Source organism: Crocodylus porosus, unplaced genomic scaffold (genome assembly GCF_001723895.1).
Source record: "Crocodylus porosus isolate Cpor-Errol unplaced genomic scaffold, CroPor_comp1, whole genome shotgun sequence".
Classification (NCBI taxonomy): domain Eukaryota; kingdom Metazoa; phylum Chordata; order Crocodylia; family Crocodylidae; genus Crocodylus; species Crocodylus porosus.
Window position 1 is genome coordinate 84,210,050 of NW_017728886.1, and position 18,084 is coordinate 84,228,133.

The 18,084-nt window shown below is 42.4% G+C and overlaps 1 protein-coding gene across 1 annotated transcript in view; it reads left to right on the plus strand.

Moving 5' to 3' along the window:
- Positions 1–18,084, plus strand: part of ITGA9 (integrin subunit alpha 9) — a 350,292-nt gene that overhangs the window by 281,030 nt on the left and 51,178 nt on the right. The window contains exon 23 of the mRNA XM_019534746.1: positions 320–427. Coding sequence (XP_019390291.1) covers positions 320–427 — 108 coding nt within the window. The remainder of the gene's footprint in view (positions 1–319; positions 428–18,084) is intronic.

Below are 18,084 nucleotides of genomic sequence, written 5' to 3' on the forward strand. Positions count from 1 at the left end.
AAAGCCACATGTTATTTATATTGGTAACTGGCACTCTGATGGCTTGTAATTGTGTCTCTCAGTGCTATATATGTTAGTGTATTAGAGAAGCATATTATCAGAGGAGCAGCATCTGGTTCTGTAGCCCCTGGTTTGTGCAAGAGAATCTTTATTGAAGAGGACTTGAAAAGCTGGCAAAATGATCACATTGTTTAGAAATTCATCTGTAATCCTTACCTAACTTGAGTGACTGTGTAATGTTAATGAAGAGAATTTTAGTTCTGCCTTTCATTACTTTTCATACGGGTTCATATATTTACATATGTTTTAACACTTAAAGGTTTACAACACTGGACCAAGCACTCTCCCTGAAGCTTTTGTTGACATTTCATTCCCAAACCGTCTCTCTGCCACTGGGGCCGACACATTTCACATCCAGCAAATGTTGGTGAGTATTTTGCAGTGCTACACCACACAGGTGTTGAGAAGTCAGCTACACATTACTCACACACTTTGAGTCATCTGGTTTTTAGGTAAAAGAAGGAATCACCGCAATGATCTTGAAGAGTCTGTGACAATTTAATCCTGTAGAAATATTGAAATAATTCAGCTTCTCATTTCTAATTTGGATTTCTATTATGAACTCTATCATATTTAAATAACTTGCTGTGATACAAAGCTGATTCACATTAACTGGCTTTCTCTATAATCACTTGTAAAGATCAGACTCAGTTCTGAATATAGCACATCTATAAGTGCCCATAGCTTATTTTTTTACTGGCTATTTACAGCTATTAGTTGTCCAACTATTTATTTTCTAGTTAAATATTTTTTAAAGATATTTTAATTTCAACCACAAAGAGAATCATCCTACCCAGATGTTGGGGTAAAGGATACATTCTTAGCTTTTGCTTGTTTGTTTATCTTAAGCTTTTGTTGAGCTATTAAGACATATTAGTGAGGTGATAAAAGGAAGATACCCTGAAGATGTAATTCACTTCTCTGTAGAAATGTAGAGTAATTAGATGTGTGTGGGAAACTATGCAAGGAAGGAATAACCTCTGACCGCATGGGTAGTTTGGGAGACTATACTGTATCCTCTTTGTGGATGACTGGCCTTTTGACTGAAATAACTGTGGCCCTTCCATGGTACATATGCAGCTGTCTTGTGTCCTTGAATTCCTGGAAATATAGCAGTAAATACAATATATAATTAACATCCAGATCCATGCTAGTCTGTGTATCATTGATGAAGAGCATTAGCGGGTGAAAGAATCACTCCTAAACTCTTTACAGGGAAGAGTTTTGAGATCTGCAGAAACATCTGCAAACAGAGAGGTGAGACCCAGGATCATGTGACCTGCCAGTATTGCACAGATTGGGTTCTTTTTCTTACCCAACCACAATTTTTTCCTTACATAGCATTTTAGTATTTTATTCAACCTAGTTTTCTCCTTCTAATGTCTTTATACCACTTTTGACCATTTTGTTACACTTGCTTGTGCTCGTTTATTGTACTTTGTGAGATCTTTCATTGTACATGTGCCTTCAAGCAGCAGCCATTGCAGCAGGTATTTCATAGTCTGAGGCTCTGTGCTGCAGTCACAGGTGGTTGAACCAATGGTATAGCCCGGGGGTGGGCAAAATGCGGCCCACGGGCCGGATGCGGCCCACCAGACCATTCTGTCTGGCCCACAGGGCCCCTAAAAAAAATTATAAAATTAATTTTTATCTGCCCCTGGCTGCCTGTCATGTGGCCCTCGATGATGTGACAAAACTCAGTAAGCCGCCCTCCACCCGAAATAATTGCCTGCCCCTGGTGTAGCCCCACTTCTCCATTAGTTCCTTGGAGGATCCAACTCCAGTACATAGGTAGCTGAGACATCACCACCTTTGCCATGGTTCATCAGCCCCTGGTGATAAGGACTTAGTCACTGGAATGTCCATTTTTTCCACTGTCAGGTATTTTATTCAGCCTGTAATTCTGCAGCTGTAGTCATGTCTCCTTCAGTATGTCATTGAGAGTTTGGGTGCTGGTGAGAGAGCTCCTGCATGACTTCAGATGTTTGTATGCTGCGGGATGGTCATACAGCGGGTGTCTCGCATCTTCAGTTTGTCTTGATCGTTCTGTCCTGCTGGCCACTGCTCTTCTGATGTCAGGCAAAGCAGTACCAGCCAGCAGGTACACACTGTTTAAGCTGGTAGGCTTCAGACATAGTTTTAAATGTGAAGAAAATCCATACTCATTGCCACATTGCCTACTACATCCCATGTGACATTTCTAACCATACAATGTGCGTAAAGTCAGCTCCCACTGATTCGTTGAATTTTCAAGATCAGGATCCAGTATGTGGTGCAAATTTAGGTTCCTGGTCAAAACTTATGAGACTGTTAGCGCTACTTTCCCCAGACATCTAGTAGTTGTTCCTTCTGGGAGTGTGTTGAATTTTTTTTTTTTTTTGTCTTTTATCTGCTATTGCAGTTCTCTATGCACATGCTGGATGTCTGCTTTGATGTGTTCTAATTCACATGCATTGGAGCAGACTTGATTAAGTGAGTCTGCTGGTGTACACTCCAGTTGGCCCACTCCAGCAGCATCCACGTCATATATATTCAGTTCCCTATACTTCAAAATGGTGGCAGGGGCTCTGTAACTAAAGCTTGTTTGATGAGTTTAGTTAAAACACCCTGCTGCCATTTTGAAGTGCAGGATGCTGAATACATGTGATGCTGTGTACACTTTAATTATTAGTGTTTAATTAGTGTCTCCCCCTTCACCCTGGAGCACATGTATAGATGCCTTATATGTCTCTAGGCACATACAGTGTAAAGCTCTATTATGGTATCTGAGCACATCATCAACACTGATCAGTTGAATCCTCAATAAAAGCCTTATGGAGAAAAGAAGTATTATCTCATTTTCACCAGTGAGGAACTACAACACAGAGATACTAAGTGATTTGTCCGAGGCCACATGCAGAACTTGTGTCAGAGCCAGAAACTGAATCTAGGTCTCTCAATCTCAGTGCTTTATTCACAAGACCATCTTATCTTCCCTGCCAAAGCCTTATTGACTGAAAACAGAAAATAAAACCACAGACATCCTTTAAAAATTATGCCCAAGAAGAGCAGGCTGGAGTTATCTTTGGAAAATGGGTCATAAGTGGTTGTTTTGCAAAAGGGCTTTTGCAATCATATTTGCTAAAGGTTCCCATGCTTTTGATTACACTGTACTTCCTATAGCACGTGCATCAAAGTATGCAGTTATGCAGAAGAATAATATCTGTTTCTGAGAGTTCAGATTCGTGGTGGCTGAAAATTACTCCTTTAATACCCATAGAAGTCAGCATTACTAGCTCTTTCAGAACAGGTATTATGGTTAATATGTTAATATGTATTTATTGATTGCTTATTTAATTAATATTTAATATAAAATAGCAGATGCCTAAGATGTGATGACATGAGGTCTTTTTCTGAATGCCCTACAATATTTATATGTGCCTCACAAAATTGCCTTCAAGATACAATACCCACTACATGTTATGGGTGCAAACCTCTTTATTAATAACACTACACAAAATGCACATAGAGTAAAATATGCTATACATCAGGGCTGCTTACTGAGTTTTGCCAAGCCATAGAGGGCTGCATGATGGGCAGCCAGGGGTAGATAAATATTAATTTTCTAAATTTTTGAGGGGCCCTGCAGGCTGGAAAGAATGGCCTGGTGGGCCGTATCCGGCCTGCAGGCTGCATTTTGCCCACCTCTGCTGTATATTGTCCCGTGAATTAATAATTGTCTGTTGTGTGGATTATGTTCTTTAATTTGATCACAGTAATAATAATAAGAAGAAGGTTTCACGCAGTCCATTAGAACTGTTTGTATCTAAATGGGACATGAATAGACAAAATCATCTTTTTGCCTTTAAATGGGATAAGGGGCTTTCCAACTTCCCTTTTTTTCCTGCTGATCTGAGCTTTATGCTTTATTATGGAAACAGTTGTAAGAGTTTCTTCTGTAGCTATGCAAAAATGATCTCAGACACTAAGAACCTTGTGTAGCTTCCTGTCTTTCAACTCTTGAATCACAAAACGGCGCCACATTTTTATCCCTGACCCCCTATATTGTCCTTCACACCCCAACAGTAAGGAAGTGCTGATAAATGCTTCCTTCCCTACCAGCAGGTCAACAGCTTCCCAATCCCTCTTCATACCCAACAGGTCCCCTTGTCTCCTCTCTGTTAATTCTCAGCTTGAATGAAGAATCAGTTACTGAGGTGGATCATCTCTGAAACATACGCTGGGAGGGAAGGAGGTATCTTAAGATCAAACTTAAGAATCTTGATGTACAGTCTCATGACAGCTAAAAACTTTTTTCTCCCTGGCAAGGCCCCCTTAAAACATTCCCAGGCCTTAGAGTTTATTCCCCAAATGTTTACATGCAATAAGCTAATGTGCAGTAGTCCAGCCCCATTATTGGCCAACTGCTTGAGAACTATGGTGTAGACCAGGGCTGTCCAAATGGCAGCCTGTGAGCTGCCTGTGATCTGCAGGGTGTTAAGTTGCAGCCCCTGTGTTCTTCCCTGGCCTCTGCTCCCTCCTTGTCAGAGTCTCCAGGCTCTCCTTCCCTCCTCCAGCTTCCATTTCTTTACATGGCCCCAGGGGATAGGGCACTGCAGCATGGCATGGGAAGCTGTGGGAAAGCCTGGGGCTGCACTGTGGAGCAATGAGGAAGGTGCCCATGCAGCTGTGGTGCATTGGTGGTGGAGGGGTGCTCTCATGGTACATGGCCCAGGTCCCATGGCTCACCTTGGTACAGCTTGCCAGCCTGTGGCCTCCATTGGTAAAATCTGTGGGGTGTTCAGCTCCAGCTGCTTAGAAGTTGGATAGCTCAGGCAGGGCTGGATTAACCCTTTAGTTGATCCTAGGCCAACAAACTCATGGACCCCTACTTTTTTCACTCATTGATTGTAATATGTGAAATAAACACAACTGGGCCCATTCTTCATTTAGGGTCCTAGGCATGTGCCTCATTTTCGTATTCGACCCTGAGCTCAGGTGTAGAGAGAGGAAACACTCATGTCATTGGAAATTCAAAGCAGCTGAACAAGCAAATGCAGCTGTAATCAGAGGAAAAAGAAAGGAGTATGCAGTACAAACTGCCTTTGCTTTTCTTGAAGAGGCATGAACACTTTGTCATCATAATTAATCGGATCAACAAGGTTTTTTGTGTTCAGCATTTTAAAAATGTTAATTTCCCCATGGATCAGCCCTTGCTAAACACATTTTTATTTGCAAGTCCCTTGCTAAACAAACCTTTTTCCAGTTATCATAAACAAAAAGCTGCTGAGAGGTCAAAATCAAGTTTTCAGCATTGTAATGTTGAAGAATAATCATTTATCTATGTAGAAGTCAAAATAGTTTTTAAGGGACTCTTTTACTATATACAGCCACCAAGAAAATATTATTTTTTCCATCAAGATATTTTGATGCTGTTATATATCCCCTGATAATGATGCATTAAGGAGCTGGCCACTGGAGAAGTAATGCAGTATAAAAACAGAGTAATACAGAAAGACAAGTTTAGAGTAATACAATAAGACAAGTTTAGAGTCCGACTATCTTTAGGAAATGGTACACATTTTTACTGTTCAAAAGGGCTTTAAACAACTAACCCTTCAACCAGCTGTTTAAGAGCCAGAGATACCATGGGGTCTACTAAGGACAATGAAATTGATATTCATTTTACATGAAAAACTCAGATGACACAGATATGTATATAAAATCTTTTGGACTTCCATTGCACCTTTCATCCAAGGTCCTGACATCAAAGACAGAAACTGATTTGTTAAGCTCTTCAGCTCATTGGTCAAAGTATAGGTGGATACAAAGAAACAGGCATATCTTGCCCCAAATCATACAAAATAGGCTTAGAATTAACAGAATCCTGGATTCTTGACTTTTTGCTCCAGAGGTAATCTCTAGATCACATACTGTTTCACAAAAGAGAGTGCTGGTTAATAAATGTATATGAATTTTGATTTTAAGCTGAAGCATTAAAGACTTTCATGAGTATCTGAGTAAGTTGTGGAATAGGTGCAATGCTACAAAGTCTTTCTGTAATATCCCAAATGGTGTTCATCCTTAGGTACCCAATTAACCACTGTATTTCTTGAAGTGGTTGGTAAGTTAATAGTGAATCCTAAGTTACTCTAATGATGGTTTTATGGAGGTGTGAAGAGGCTGGTGATGCCTCTTCACAGGAGCCTGCTGATCCCGGCTGCAGGTTACCTGAAAGGGCCATGGTCACACAGCAGAGAGAACTCCTGGTACACCTGAAGCCAACTTTACCAGCTCATCAGGTGAGCCAGATTGGCTCTTCCAGAGTCCCAGGATCTATTTCTGGCCTGGTGACCCAGTGTGGGGAGGAGAGATGAGAGAGAGAGAGAACGTGGACCAAGTAGAACTGTTTACTGCCCAGCTTGAAAAGACACCCTGGGAATGGGGTGGTGGACCAGTTTGGTCTGAGAGCTCAGAGGAGCTTAGGAAACGCAACACAGCATTAATTGCTGCAGCAGATCATCAATTACTGCCACAGTGCGTTAATTACCTAGATGGATCGGCAATAATGGTGGCAGCTGAGGTCACAATTTCAGGTGAGCAGAAGGTGGAGAAGGGTCCGGGCACACCAGGGATTTTTGGGTTTTTTCCCCTCGTTACTTGATGAGCCGAGCCCACTAGTGGGATGGCCGGGTCAAGGTCGGATTCGGGTGGACAACACCCCACTGAAAATAACCTTACATCAAGTCATGGCAGGAAAGAATCAGGAGGAACCCAGAGTCTTACTATCTGGCCAAGACTTTCTCTCTGGTGACAAGCAGGTGAATGTCATTGGGACTCTGAGGAGCACGTTTCTATGTGGTGATTAACCGGCAAAAGGTAGATCACATTTTTTCTGTCATATTTATTATATTTCTAGGAAAGATAGATATGGTTATGAGAGACAAGCAATTAATGGTTGGAAACAATGTGTTTCTTTAAAGTGGAAGCCAAATATAGTCCAGGCAGATGATCCTCAGCTGCTTGAATCTTGAGGAATCATTCTCCTTATGGTTGCCAAGTTGTTCAGTCTTCAGTAAAACAATCCTAGTATCAAAGCAGAATTGTTTTATATGTATTTGTAGATTTCTGGACAGAGCTAACTTTTATTATGTGCAGGCCAACAATCATTTATATTAAGAACTTGTTTAGTTGAACTAGAATTGTGAATAAGAAAAGTCATATTGGTGTTATTACTGAGTTTGGGGCCCTGCTAGATGGTGAATGTACACATAGTAATCTCTGCCCAAAAAGCTGATAATGTAAACAGATGAGACAAAGAATGAATGGAATACTAGTACTCTCAGTTGACAGATGAGGAACCGAGGCACAGATAGATTGAGGAGCTTGCCTAAGTGACCTGATCTCAAACTAGGGCTGTACAAAACTTTGGTAGCCAATTCAATTTGGAGGAGATTCAGCCTGATTTGGGAGCTGAATCTCCAAATCCAAATCAAATTGGGAGACCCATTAAAAGGTTTGAATTGAATCCGAAGCCTTCTAATCAATTCAGAAAATATTCGGAGAGATTAAAAAATTCAGATAAGCTGATGAGAGGCAGCCAGGTGGTTGCAGGTTCTCTCGCAGCTCCTCTGGCTGTGCCTGCCTCTCCCTGGGTAGGGGGGAGCCACAGGAGAAGCCCCCATGGCTGCCCTGCCCGGCCCCATCCCCTGCCCAGCCCCAGCCTCCCAGCACTTAAAAAAAAGCCCCCACACTCACCGGCTGCAGCAGCGGCTGTGGAGGCTCTGGGGCCATGTGTCACAGCCCCCCACACAGCCTTCACTCCCTGATCTCCCTCCTTTCCCCTGCTCAGCCCCAACATCTGGACAATTAAAAAAAAAAAAAAAAAAGGCTCTGGCAGGGGCAATCAGGGCCTCTGGGCGTTCGTGGCAGAGCCCCCCCTGCAGCACAGGGCAGTGGGGATTACCCACCCTTGCTTGGCATCCATGCAGCAGCTGCACCATGACGCAGGTGCAGCACAGTTTGGCAGGGGGCTGGAGCTGCACGCTGTTTGGGAGCTGGGGCTGAGTGGTGCTGGACTCTGGCTGACTGCTGGAGCTGCCCCAGCACCCAGACAGCATGTGGCACCCTACTGAGCCACGCTGCACCCGTGCAATATGACAGCTGCTGTGCAGGTGCCAGGCAGGGGGGCAGGCAATCCACATTGCCCCCCACTGCCCCATGCTGCATGGGGGGGCTCTGTTATGAGCTCCCAGAGGCCCTGATCACCGCTGCCAGAGCTGGTGAGTACAGGGCTTTTTTTTTTAATTCCTGGGAGGCTGGGGTGAGGGAGGGGGGCAATCGGAGATCAGGGACTGCGTGGAGGAGCTCTGCCAGGAGACCCCGCAGCCGCTGCTGCAGCTGGTGAGTGTGGGGCTTTTTTTTTTTTTTTTGAAGTGCCTGGAGGCTGGGGCTGGGTAGGGCAGCCATGGGGGCTTTTCCTGTGGCTCCTTCTGCCCAGGGAGAGGCAGGCACAGCCAGAGCAGCCGCGAGAGAACTTGCAGCCACCCAGCTGTGCCTGCCTCTCCCTGGCCAATCCAAATCTCCGAATCAGCACTGAATCTATGATTCTGATTCAACTGAATCAAATGGGGACAGTGATTCGAATCACCACATAGAATCACTGTCCTCTGAATCGGCCGAATCTTAACTGACAACTTCCCTATTCATACAGGCCTACCTCAGACCTCCAGTGTCACAGTCTCAGAGTTATGGGTTGATGATTGGTTATATTTTTGAAGCCAGTTTTGTAAAACTCTGATTTTTCCTTGCATTTCCATTGCACTTTTGCAAGGATTAAAGACCCAAAAGGCTTACACTTGTCAATTATCCCATGGAGAGTCTTCAGAAAGGAGCTAAACAGTGTCAAATTTTGCTTTATTAAAATAGCAAAAAGAAGTTGAAATTTTAGAAACAAATTAGTTTCTGCTGTTTTGCCAATGTTCAAAAACTTAAAAAGAGAATATCAGAGCAATTTAAGTTAAAGGGTCTGTACAATAAATCAGTGATGCATTTGAAGGCATTTGAAAGCATTTGAAGTTGTTAGGATCTGCTATTGCACACCATGCGTAGGGAAACAGAATGATATGTTACTAACCTCATATGGAAAAACTTTAGTTGGAGGCAGCCAGTTCAAATTTGATTGTTTTTTTTCCTTTGAAGTTTCAGGTCTTGGCTCTGACAGCATACGTACATACAATGGAAGTGTGAAGGGATATAAATACTCACTGCTAGTACTCTTGGTAGCATGTATTCAATGTGCAACTATTTATGCTTGGCCATTTACTGCCATTGATATGTGTTTTGTGTATGAAAATTCCTGAATTACAGCAAAGATGAATTTATCCGTTCTACTAATCATCTCCCCTGTACCTAATTAATTGCAGTGAAGGCTACACATACACACAGGCACATTATTGGCACTGTATTTAAATACATCTTTAGTTATCCAGATTGCAGAGGTCTATGTCCATAATGGAGGAAATTAATTGCTCTGGGGATTATTTCATACAGAATGTATTGCTGACACTTTTGTCTATTTTAGTTTAATTAATTTTCTTATGTGACTGTCCCAAAACATTTACATCAGGCAGTTGAAAATTGTTTCCTTTCTAGAGCCACCTGACACAATAGTTCTTTGACATTCCCTTTGTCTGGGTACCCTTTTAATCCACCAGGGAAACATAGCAGCATGTTTTAGCATGGTTGGAAAGGTTCCATGAATAGGGTCACATGTAAGCATGGCTTTTCATAGATTTCATAGACATTAGGGCTGGAAGGGACCTCATGAGATCATCAGGTCCAGCCCCCTGCCCAAGGGCAGGAAGTCAGCTGGGGTTAAAGGATCCCAGCAAGGTAAGCGTCCAAATGTTTCTTGAAAGTGTCCAGAGTAGGTGCTTTCACCACCTCTGTGGGGAGTCTGTTCCAGGCCTTGGGGGCTCAGACAGTAAAGAAGTTTTTCCTTATGTCCAGCCTGGGGTGCTCTGGTGAACAGGTGTTCCCCCAGATCCTGATGCACAACCCTGATGTACTTATAGGCTGCCACCAAGTCACCCCTGAGTCTGTGCTTCTCCAGGCTGAAGAGTCCTATAGCTCACAGACTCTGTTTATAAGGCCTGCTTTCTTGCCCTCTGATTGTGCGTGTGGCTCTCCTCTGGACTCTCTCAAGCTTCTCCACATCCTTCCTCAAATGTGGAGCCCAGAATTGGATGCAGTACTCCAGCTGTGACTTCACCAAGGCTGAGTACAGTGGGAGGATGACATCCTGACGTCTTGCTCAATATGCATTGGTAGATGCAAGCCAGAGTTTTGTTCGCTTCACCAGCTGCAGTATTGCATTGGTGGCTTATATTCATCTTGTGGTCAATCATGACCCCCAAGTCTTTTTTGGTCATATTGCTAGTGAGTGTAGCATTGCCAAGCCTACAAGTGTAGCATTACCGAGCCTTTTATGTGGTGGGGGACCAGAACTCCAAAAGTGACCACAGGGTCTTCAGTGAGGGTCTTCCTAATGTCAGCATGAGGGGCTGAAACTGTATGTGAAATCACAGGAACTTCAGCACCAGATAAAGAAAGTGTCATGACAATTCAGGAAGAGTGGTTAAGCATACAGCAGAGCACTTTCCTGAGTTATAACTTTAAAACAGATTGAAGCTGAATGAAATTTCTTGACATTTTGCTTAACTGGGGATATTTAAATTGTGGTTCAATCATTGATCAGAGTTGCATCTACAGTGCTTGAAGCAGTGTTTGCCTGAAGTTTGGAAGAGTACTTTCATTGGCACTAGAGCCAGTAGAATACTACAGGATGTTTTCTGGAACTTATTAGTTGGAACTGCTTAATTAAAACAATTTAAGTATTTCTCATGTCCTTATTTTGTTCACCTTGCCTGAATATGCCACTGAATAAGAACTACCCGTATTAATTGTGAAATCAAGGAATATGATGGGAGTGCTGTAAAAGGCAAAAGTCCCTAAAAAGCACCTTTGGAATTTTTAAAAATCACTGGAAAAAACTTGAATTCTGGCCGTCTAAGCATGGAAATGTTCCATGTGACCTAGGTGTTACAGCATCAAATTCTCATGCGTCTTTGCGCTCCTGTGGTCAGTTTCTAAACAGAAAAAAATAAATGGAATTTGTCCAATAAATAATTCATACAGATTTCTCAACAGCTTCTTATAAACTATATATACGTGTTGTGGGATATCCCAATAAACATCTTGGGTCAGTTAAACCGTGTGGGTGCAGTGTAAGCTGCATATGGTTTCTACCTTCCATGCTGAAGTATCATGAAATTCCACAGCCTTGCCAAGGTGGCTGACATGCCTTTCATACAGATGGATTTACATATGCAGGAAGTCCTGCCAAGTGAGCTGGATGCACCTGCTATCCCTTATCAGATACATTAAGGAAACAGAAGGTTTATTTAGAATAAAATGACAATCTGGAGTTTTACTGAGGTAGGGAGAAAAACATACAATAGGCTTGTATGCTTACTGGCCAGGATATTTTCCATGCCCCCCTGGTCCTCACATTCCCTCCCTTTCTCTCTTCCCCCCAGAAAAATTATTAAACAAGAAGAGATAGTCCACAATCCTTTTTTATTTGAGAGAGTGGAGGAGTGGTTGCCTTTCTCCATTCTACAATTGGTGTGGCTTTAACCTGCTAAAAATAGTTGGGGAGGAAACAGGTAATGGACAAATGATTAATTATTTTAACATACAAGTTTCCTGTAAGCTCTGAATCATTAGTCAGGCTTTCCTTTGTAAATATCATATTTTCTCACATTTTATACCTTTAAAAAAAAGATGCTGGAAATTGGAGCACGTAGGAGTAGTTTTTTCTGCGTACTGGGCAAAAGTGCTCCTAGTCAGTTACTTACTGCAAGGAAATAGCTTTTTTATTTCTTGTGCCTTTCTAAACAAAGCCCATATTTTATTCCAGGGTGTGTTGTATACAAGAAAATACAATAATTTGCTATGGCAGTAAGGGGAGTTTTACTAGCTTTCTAGGGTGAGTGTTAGTCTTTTAAACTAAATTTAGAGAAACAAAACATAAGAATATAGTGACTGTGAGTTAACCTTCAGTAGATAGATTATACCAAACTGTGAACTAGAGTATCCTATCAGGTGCTGATCTACAGAGATATCCAACATTGTGGTGTGCCAGTAAAAAGGTATCATTACCAAATAGAGTTGTTAGGATGAGAGCTCTGATTGCATCCTAGAAACAGACTTGTCAGACTCCTCAAAGAAAGTAGTTTTTCTGCTTTGATTTCTAAGTCTTTTGCTGATCATCCTGATATCCATAATGCTGTAGGGTAAAAGAAACCCCAACTTTTCATCCCACAGAGAAAAGACTGTAGAAAGGGATTGATCAAGAATGCCTGTTGGGGAACACTGAGCTGTTATCTTGCGAGAGACAGCAGAAAGTCTTTATGACAGCCACAGCTTAAAACTTTTAGCAATGTCATATGATGACTGGGCTTCTCACAACCCATAATAGGAAGAAAGAATATTAATGTCAGTGGCCTCTTCTTGGATTTCTGCTGCTAAAAGCTCATGTATACAGATGTGTACATTAGGTGTAAACTGTCCTTTTGGTTGCCATGTATGGCATTGTTCAGTTCTGGGCCTCAACCTTGTATGGACAGTAAAGATAAATCAAACTAATGCTCTCTTCTCACTGTTTAAATGATGTTGCCCTCTATAAGAAAGGGACTGTTCTCTTGCAAGAATCATTGCTTTTAAATCTGTATATCTTTGGTAATCTTGTTCAACTAGGTGTGTAATGCCACTTCTTGGATTTAATCTCTATTTGGATGGTTGCTTAGTATTTGCAAGCTAATGGAGAGATGGAAGGATGTGTGTTGCAGGTGTATGATGATCATTGTCATTCATTGCTGATGAGTCTCAAGGGCTTATCTCTTTGGCTGGTGGTCAGAAGGGTGATTAAACTACATTTAAATACTTAATCCCAGCTGGTGCATAGTAGCACAGCTTCAGTAAATTCAGTGATGATTTATGCAAAGTGTGTATTTAGCACTAATTCTTTTAGCTGAACCTACAGTACCTGGACCTACAACAGAATTTCACTATCATACTTAGCTGTGTGTATTTATAGACTCTCTACAGAGTAGTTTAATCTTGCATCTATTAACAGCATTTAAGGTTTAGTACCCTGTTAGTACTGTTGCTGCAGTTGCTTTGGTTGAACTTTTTCCATGTGCTATTGAGAAAGGAGTTATTTTTAAAAATTATTTTCTGTTGTTTCAGAGTCCCTTATTTTATTGCCAGTATCAACAAACTGTTCTGACTCAAACATATTTCATTATCTGTGAATATTAAACATTTTTGGCATGTACAGCAAGTACTCAGATATCTATTTACAGAGCTTATTTGGCTATTATATACAGTCTGACCTTGTCTGGAATGTCTTTTTGTATACTCTTTGTATCTTAATATGTGTGACTTGTTGAATTAACCACAACTATCTGTTTACCTTTATAAAATCAATGCTGGTATTAGTACCAATCAGGATTCTCTCTGAATTGGAACACTCCATAAAAACATATTCTCTGTTATTAACCTAAGCAAATTAAGCTTTACCCGACAGATAAATGAAAGGTGATCTGTCATCTGGTCTCCAATTTGCAAACTTAAACTATTAAGTATGCATTTGTAGAGTAAAGTATGTTTTCATAAAGCAAATAAACCTGTTTAAAAAACAAAAAGTCTGTAAAAGCTGTCTGGCAAGAAGGTTTGGCAGAGGCAGTTGAGTCAGGACAACCTGGGGCTTGTGAGGAAAGCATCTGTTTGAAGGGTGAGCAGCATTAACAGTTCTGTGAAACAACTGACCTGTATGCAGACCTTGAGTATGTTTCCCAAACAGCTATAATTTGCCTTTCAAAATGTTTTATCTTTCTTAACATTTCCCTGAGCTTTCCAAATATTTTCCCTCCTTCTGAAATGCTGATTTTTTTTCCTTTATGGACAATCAAGGCCTGATTCTCCTCACTTTTTTTTTAGCTGGAGTAACTCTAGTGACTGCAGAGAAGCATCTCTTGATTAGTGTCATAGTAAGAGGAAGGGAATCAGGCCCTTGAAAGGGTCTTCAGGTATTTTGTTTTATTTTGATAGGCTTAACATGATAATGAATTCCTTTCCAGGAGCTGGAGGCTGTGTTTTGTGATCCAAAATGGGCTGGCAAGACATGTATGCTTGTCAGTATACCTGGGTGAAATCTAGAGCCCCAAATATGGTATTAGGACTGAGCTGCTTATTTTTCTACCAGGGAGGCTATATTTAATGTTAGGCTGGACATGGCAGAAGTTTTCTTTCTCTGTGTTCTTGCAGAGTACAATTACTCCATGAACTTCTTATCACATGTACACAGCTGACACCAAGTCAGAGTTGTCATTTTGAATTACCTGGCTGTGGTCTGACCCTTGTGGTCTTTAACAGAGGTCATCTAATCCAACCTCCTTCCTGAAGCAGGATCATCCCTACCAAAACCATCCTATACAATCTATAATCTCAACTCTATATAAGATTGCCATCAACCCTGACACAGCACAGACCTATCACTGTAACCTGCCACAGGTAAAGCAGGGAAATGATAGCAGCCATCTTCTATGAAATGTTGTCAATATACACTTAGTAGTACACTTGTACACTTACTACTAAGTAGAGGGACATGCCTCTCACTAATGGGGAAGGCAGAAACCTCTATGGTTGATACCAATCTGACCATGCAGTAAAATTCCTTCCTGACTTCAAATATGGTGAGTGGTCTAATCCTGAGCAGAAGAGCAAGATCCTCTAGCCAGGAACCTCTGGCTTTGGTCCCAGCAGCAGCATTAGCACACTCCAGTTATAGACCCCAGCCTTAGCTGTAGCTAATAACCAAAGCCTTTGAGGAGACCGTAAAAGCACCCTGACACATGTAGCAGAAAGTGGGGTGGGGCACCCAGCAAAGGCCAGAAGTATGAGAATAGCAAAATATACGTGTAGCTATGCCAGGATCATCCTTGACCAGTGGTTGTCCAAACTCGTCTTGAACACCACCATTGATGGAAATGCCACAACTTTCCTAGGCAATCTATTAGACTGTCTCATTATTCTAACAGTAAATAAGCTCTTCTGGATGTCCAATCTAAATTTACTTTGCTGCAATTTCAAGCCATTGGTCCATATCCTTCTCTATACAGCAAGAGAGAAAAGGTGCTGGGGTTTTTTTTTATGGTAGTTCTTCAAACATTTGAAAATTGCTATCATGTTCCCTCTTAAGCAAGCTGAACATACCTAGCTCCTTTAGCCTCTCCTCATATGACTTGCCTTTCAAGCCCTTTATCATCTTTGTTGCCCACCTCTGGACTGTAAATTCTCCATGTCTTTTTAAAATGTGGAGCCCTGAACTGCAGACAGTATTCCAGTGAAGCCTAACTAGCACCAAACAGAGAGAGACTATCACCTCTTGTGTCTTGCACCGTAATGCTTCTGTTGATGCATCCCAAGAATGCATTCACTTTGTGTGGCTGTGCTGAGTGCAGTGCGTGCCCAGAAGAGGCATCATGTTAGTTTGATATGGCTCACACAACATCTGTATAGAGTGGGCACTTCAGTGGGGTGTTTTGATGGTTTTATCTGATAGCTGATTGAATCATAGTTCTTTTCACAGGCTGCAGCTTCCAGCTCATTTTATTTCCCATGCTTCTTGTATTTGAATACATGCGTTGGACATATTTTACATTTTTACCTACTTGCTTCTCTTCTGTGCCACTTGTTGCAGTCCTGCGTCTCTCAGGCCCTTTTCCAGAGTTAAGTTGCTTCTTTGTGTCCTTTTCCCTCTGGACTATGCACTTTGTTGTTGGAGGGTTTTGACCACCATCACCCATGGAAACGCTTTGAAAACCCTCCTTACTAGCTTGGGCAGATGATGCCTAAAGATGCTTTTCCCCATTCTCATCAGATGTATCCCATCTCTTGATAGTAGTCCTCCTCTGAAGAACATGTACAGGTGCACCATGTGTTGCACCTTTACACGACTGATGTATCTGTACCCACCAAGAACCTCCTTCAGTGGGTTGTGATATAGGGCAGATGTGGTAAGTTTTTAAAGCCCAGCCCATGCAAAGTCTTGACAGTCACCCACGCATTGTGCAGTTCTGCATTATCATGCTGGAGAAGAACACTGTGCTTGAGCTTTCCATGCTATTTGGTCTGAAAAGCTGGCTTCAGGGAGTTTTGGAGAACATGGCAGTATTGGTTTTTATCATGACTCCATGCTTTGTGAAGTGAATGAGGAATGATTCCATGCATTCCCCAAACAGAATGAGCAAGACCTTGCCAGAGGATATGTATGCAGAAGTTTTGGGGTGGTAGGAACAATGTGCATTTCCATTGCATGCTCTGCGTTTTCATCTCAGAGTGATAATAATGGAGCCAGGTCTCTTTCCTAGTGATAGTATACAGTAGGATTCTCTCACCTTAAGCCTGTACACATTGCAGAAGTCCACCAGTTGTCATGTATGCACATCTGTCAGTTGCTTTGGTACCCAAGGGCACATGCTTTCCAGTAGTACATTTCCATGGAAAATGGCATGGATACTGCCAGCACTTATGTTTATGTTTGCCAGTAGTTCAAGAATGCTTAGTCATTTATTTGCATACACAACAAGGTTAACTTTGGTAATGTTGTCCTTCATCATGACTCTGTTGGTGGGGTCTGCTCAGGGTTCATCTTCTGTGAACATGTGGCCAGTTTTGAACTTCACCTAGTCAGAGACTTTCATAGATTTTGTAGACATTAGGGCTGGAAGGGACCTCAGAAGATCATCAAGTCCAGCCCCCTGCCCCAGGAGCAGGAAGTCAGCAGAGGTCAAAGGATCCCATCAAGATAAACATCCACATTTCTCTTGAAGGCATTCAAAGTAGGTGCTTGAACCACCTCCGATGGCAGTCTGTTCCAGACCTTGGAGCCTCGGACAGTAAAGAAGTTCTTCCTTATGTCCAGCCTGAAATGGTCATGAAGGAGTTTGTGACCATTTGACCTTGCCATCCCCTGGGCTGCTCTGGTGAACAGACATTCCCCCAAATCCTGGTGAGCACCCCTTATAAACTTACAGGTAGCCACCAGATCACCCCCGAGCCTGCGCTTTTCCAGACTAAAGAGTCCCATGGCTCTGAGCCTCTCATAAGGTCTGTTTTCCTGACCTCCGATCATGTGCATGGCTCTCCTCTGCACTCTCTCAAGCTTCTCCACATCCTTTTTGGATTGTGGGGCCAAAACTGGATGCAGTACTCCAGTTGTGGCCTCACCAAGGCCAAATACAGCAGGAGAATGATGTCCTGTGATTTGCTTGAGAAGCATCTATGGATGCAAGCCAGCTTTTTGGTTGCTTTACTAGCCACAGCATCGCATTGCAGGCTCCTGTTCACCTTGTGGTCAATGATGACCCCCAAGTCTCTTTCTTCCATAGTGCTACCCAGCGTAGCACTGCCAAGCCTATAAGTACGCTACAGGTTTTTCCTCCCAAGGTGGAGAACCTTGCATTTTTCACTGTTAAGTACCATCAGGTTCTCGTCTGCCCATTTGCTGAGCCTGTCCAGGTCAGCCTGAATCGCCCTCCTGTCTTCAGGCATGGATGCTTTGCCCCAAAGTTTGGCGTGATCGGCAAACTTGGCCAGTACACTTCTGACTCCAATGTCCACATCATTGATGAAGATGTTGAACAATATGGGTCCAAGGACAGAGCCTTGGGGAACCCCACTGGTACAGGGCACCATGACGATTGACTTCCGTCAGTTACTACCCTCTGGGTCTGACCACGGAGCCAATTTCCCAGCCAGCGGATCGTGGTGGACCCGAGGCCACAATTGGCCAGTTTCACCAAGAGGTGATCATGGGATACCAGATCAAAGGCTTTTTTGAAGTCAGAATAGACATCATCAATCTCTTCTCCCTTGTCCAGGTGATTGGTCACCTGGTTGTAAAAGGAAATGAGA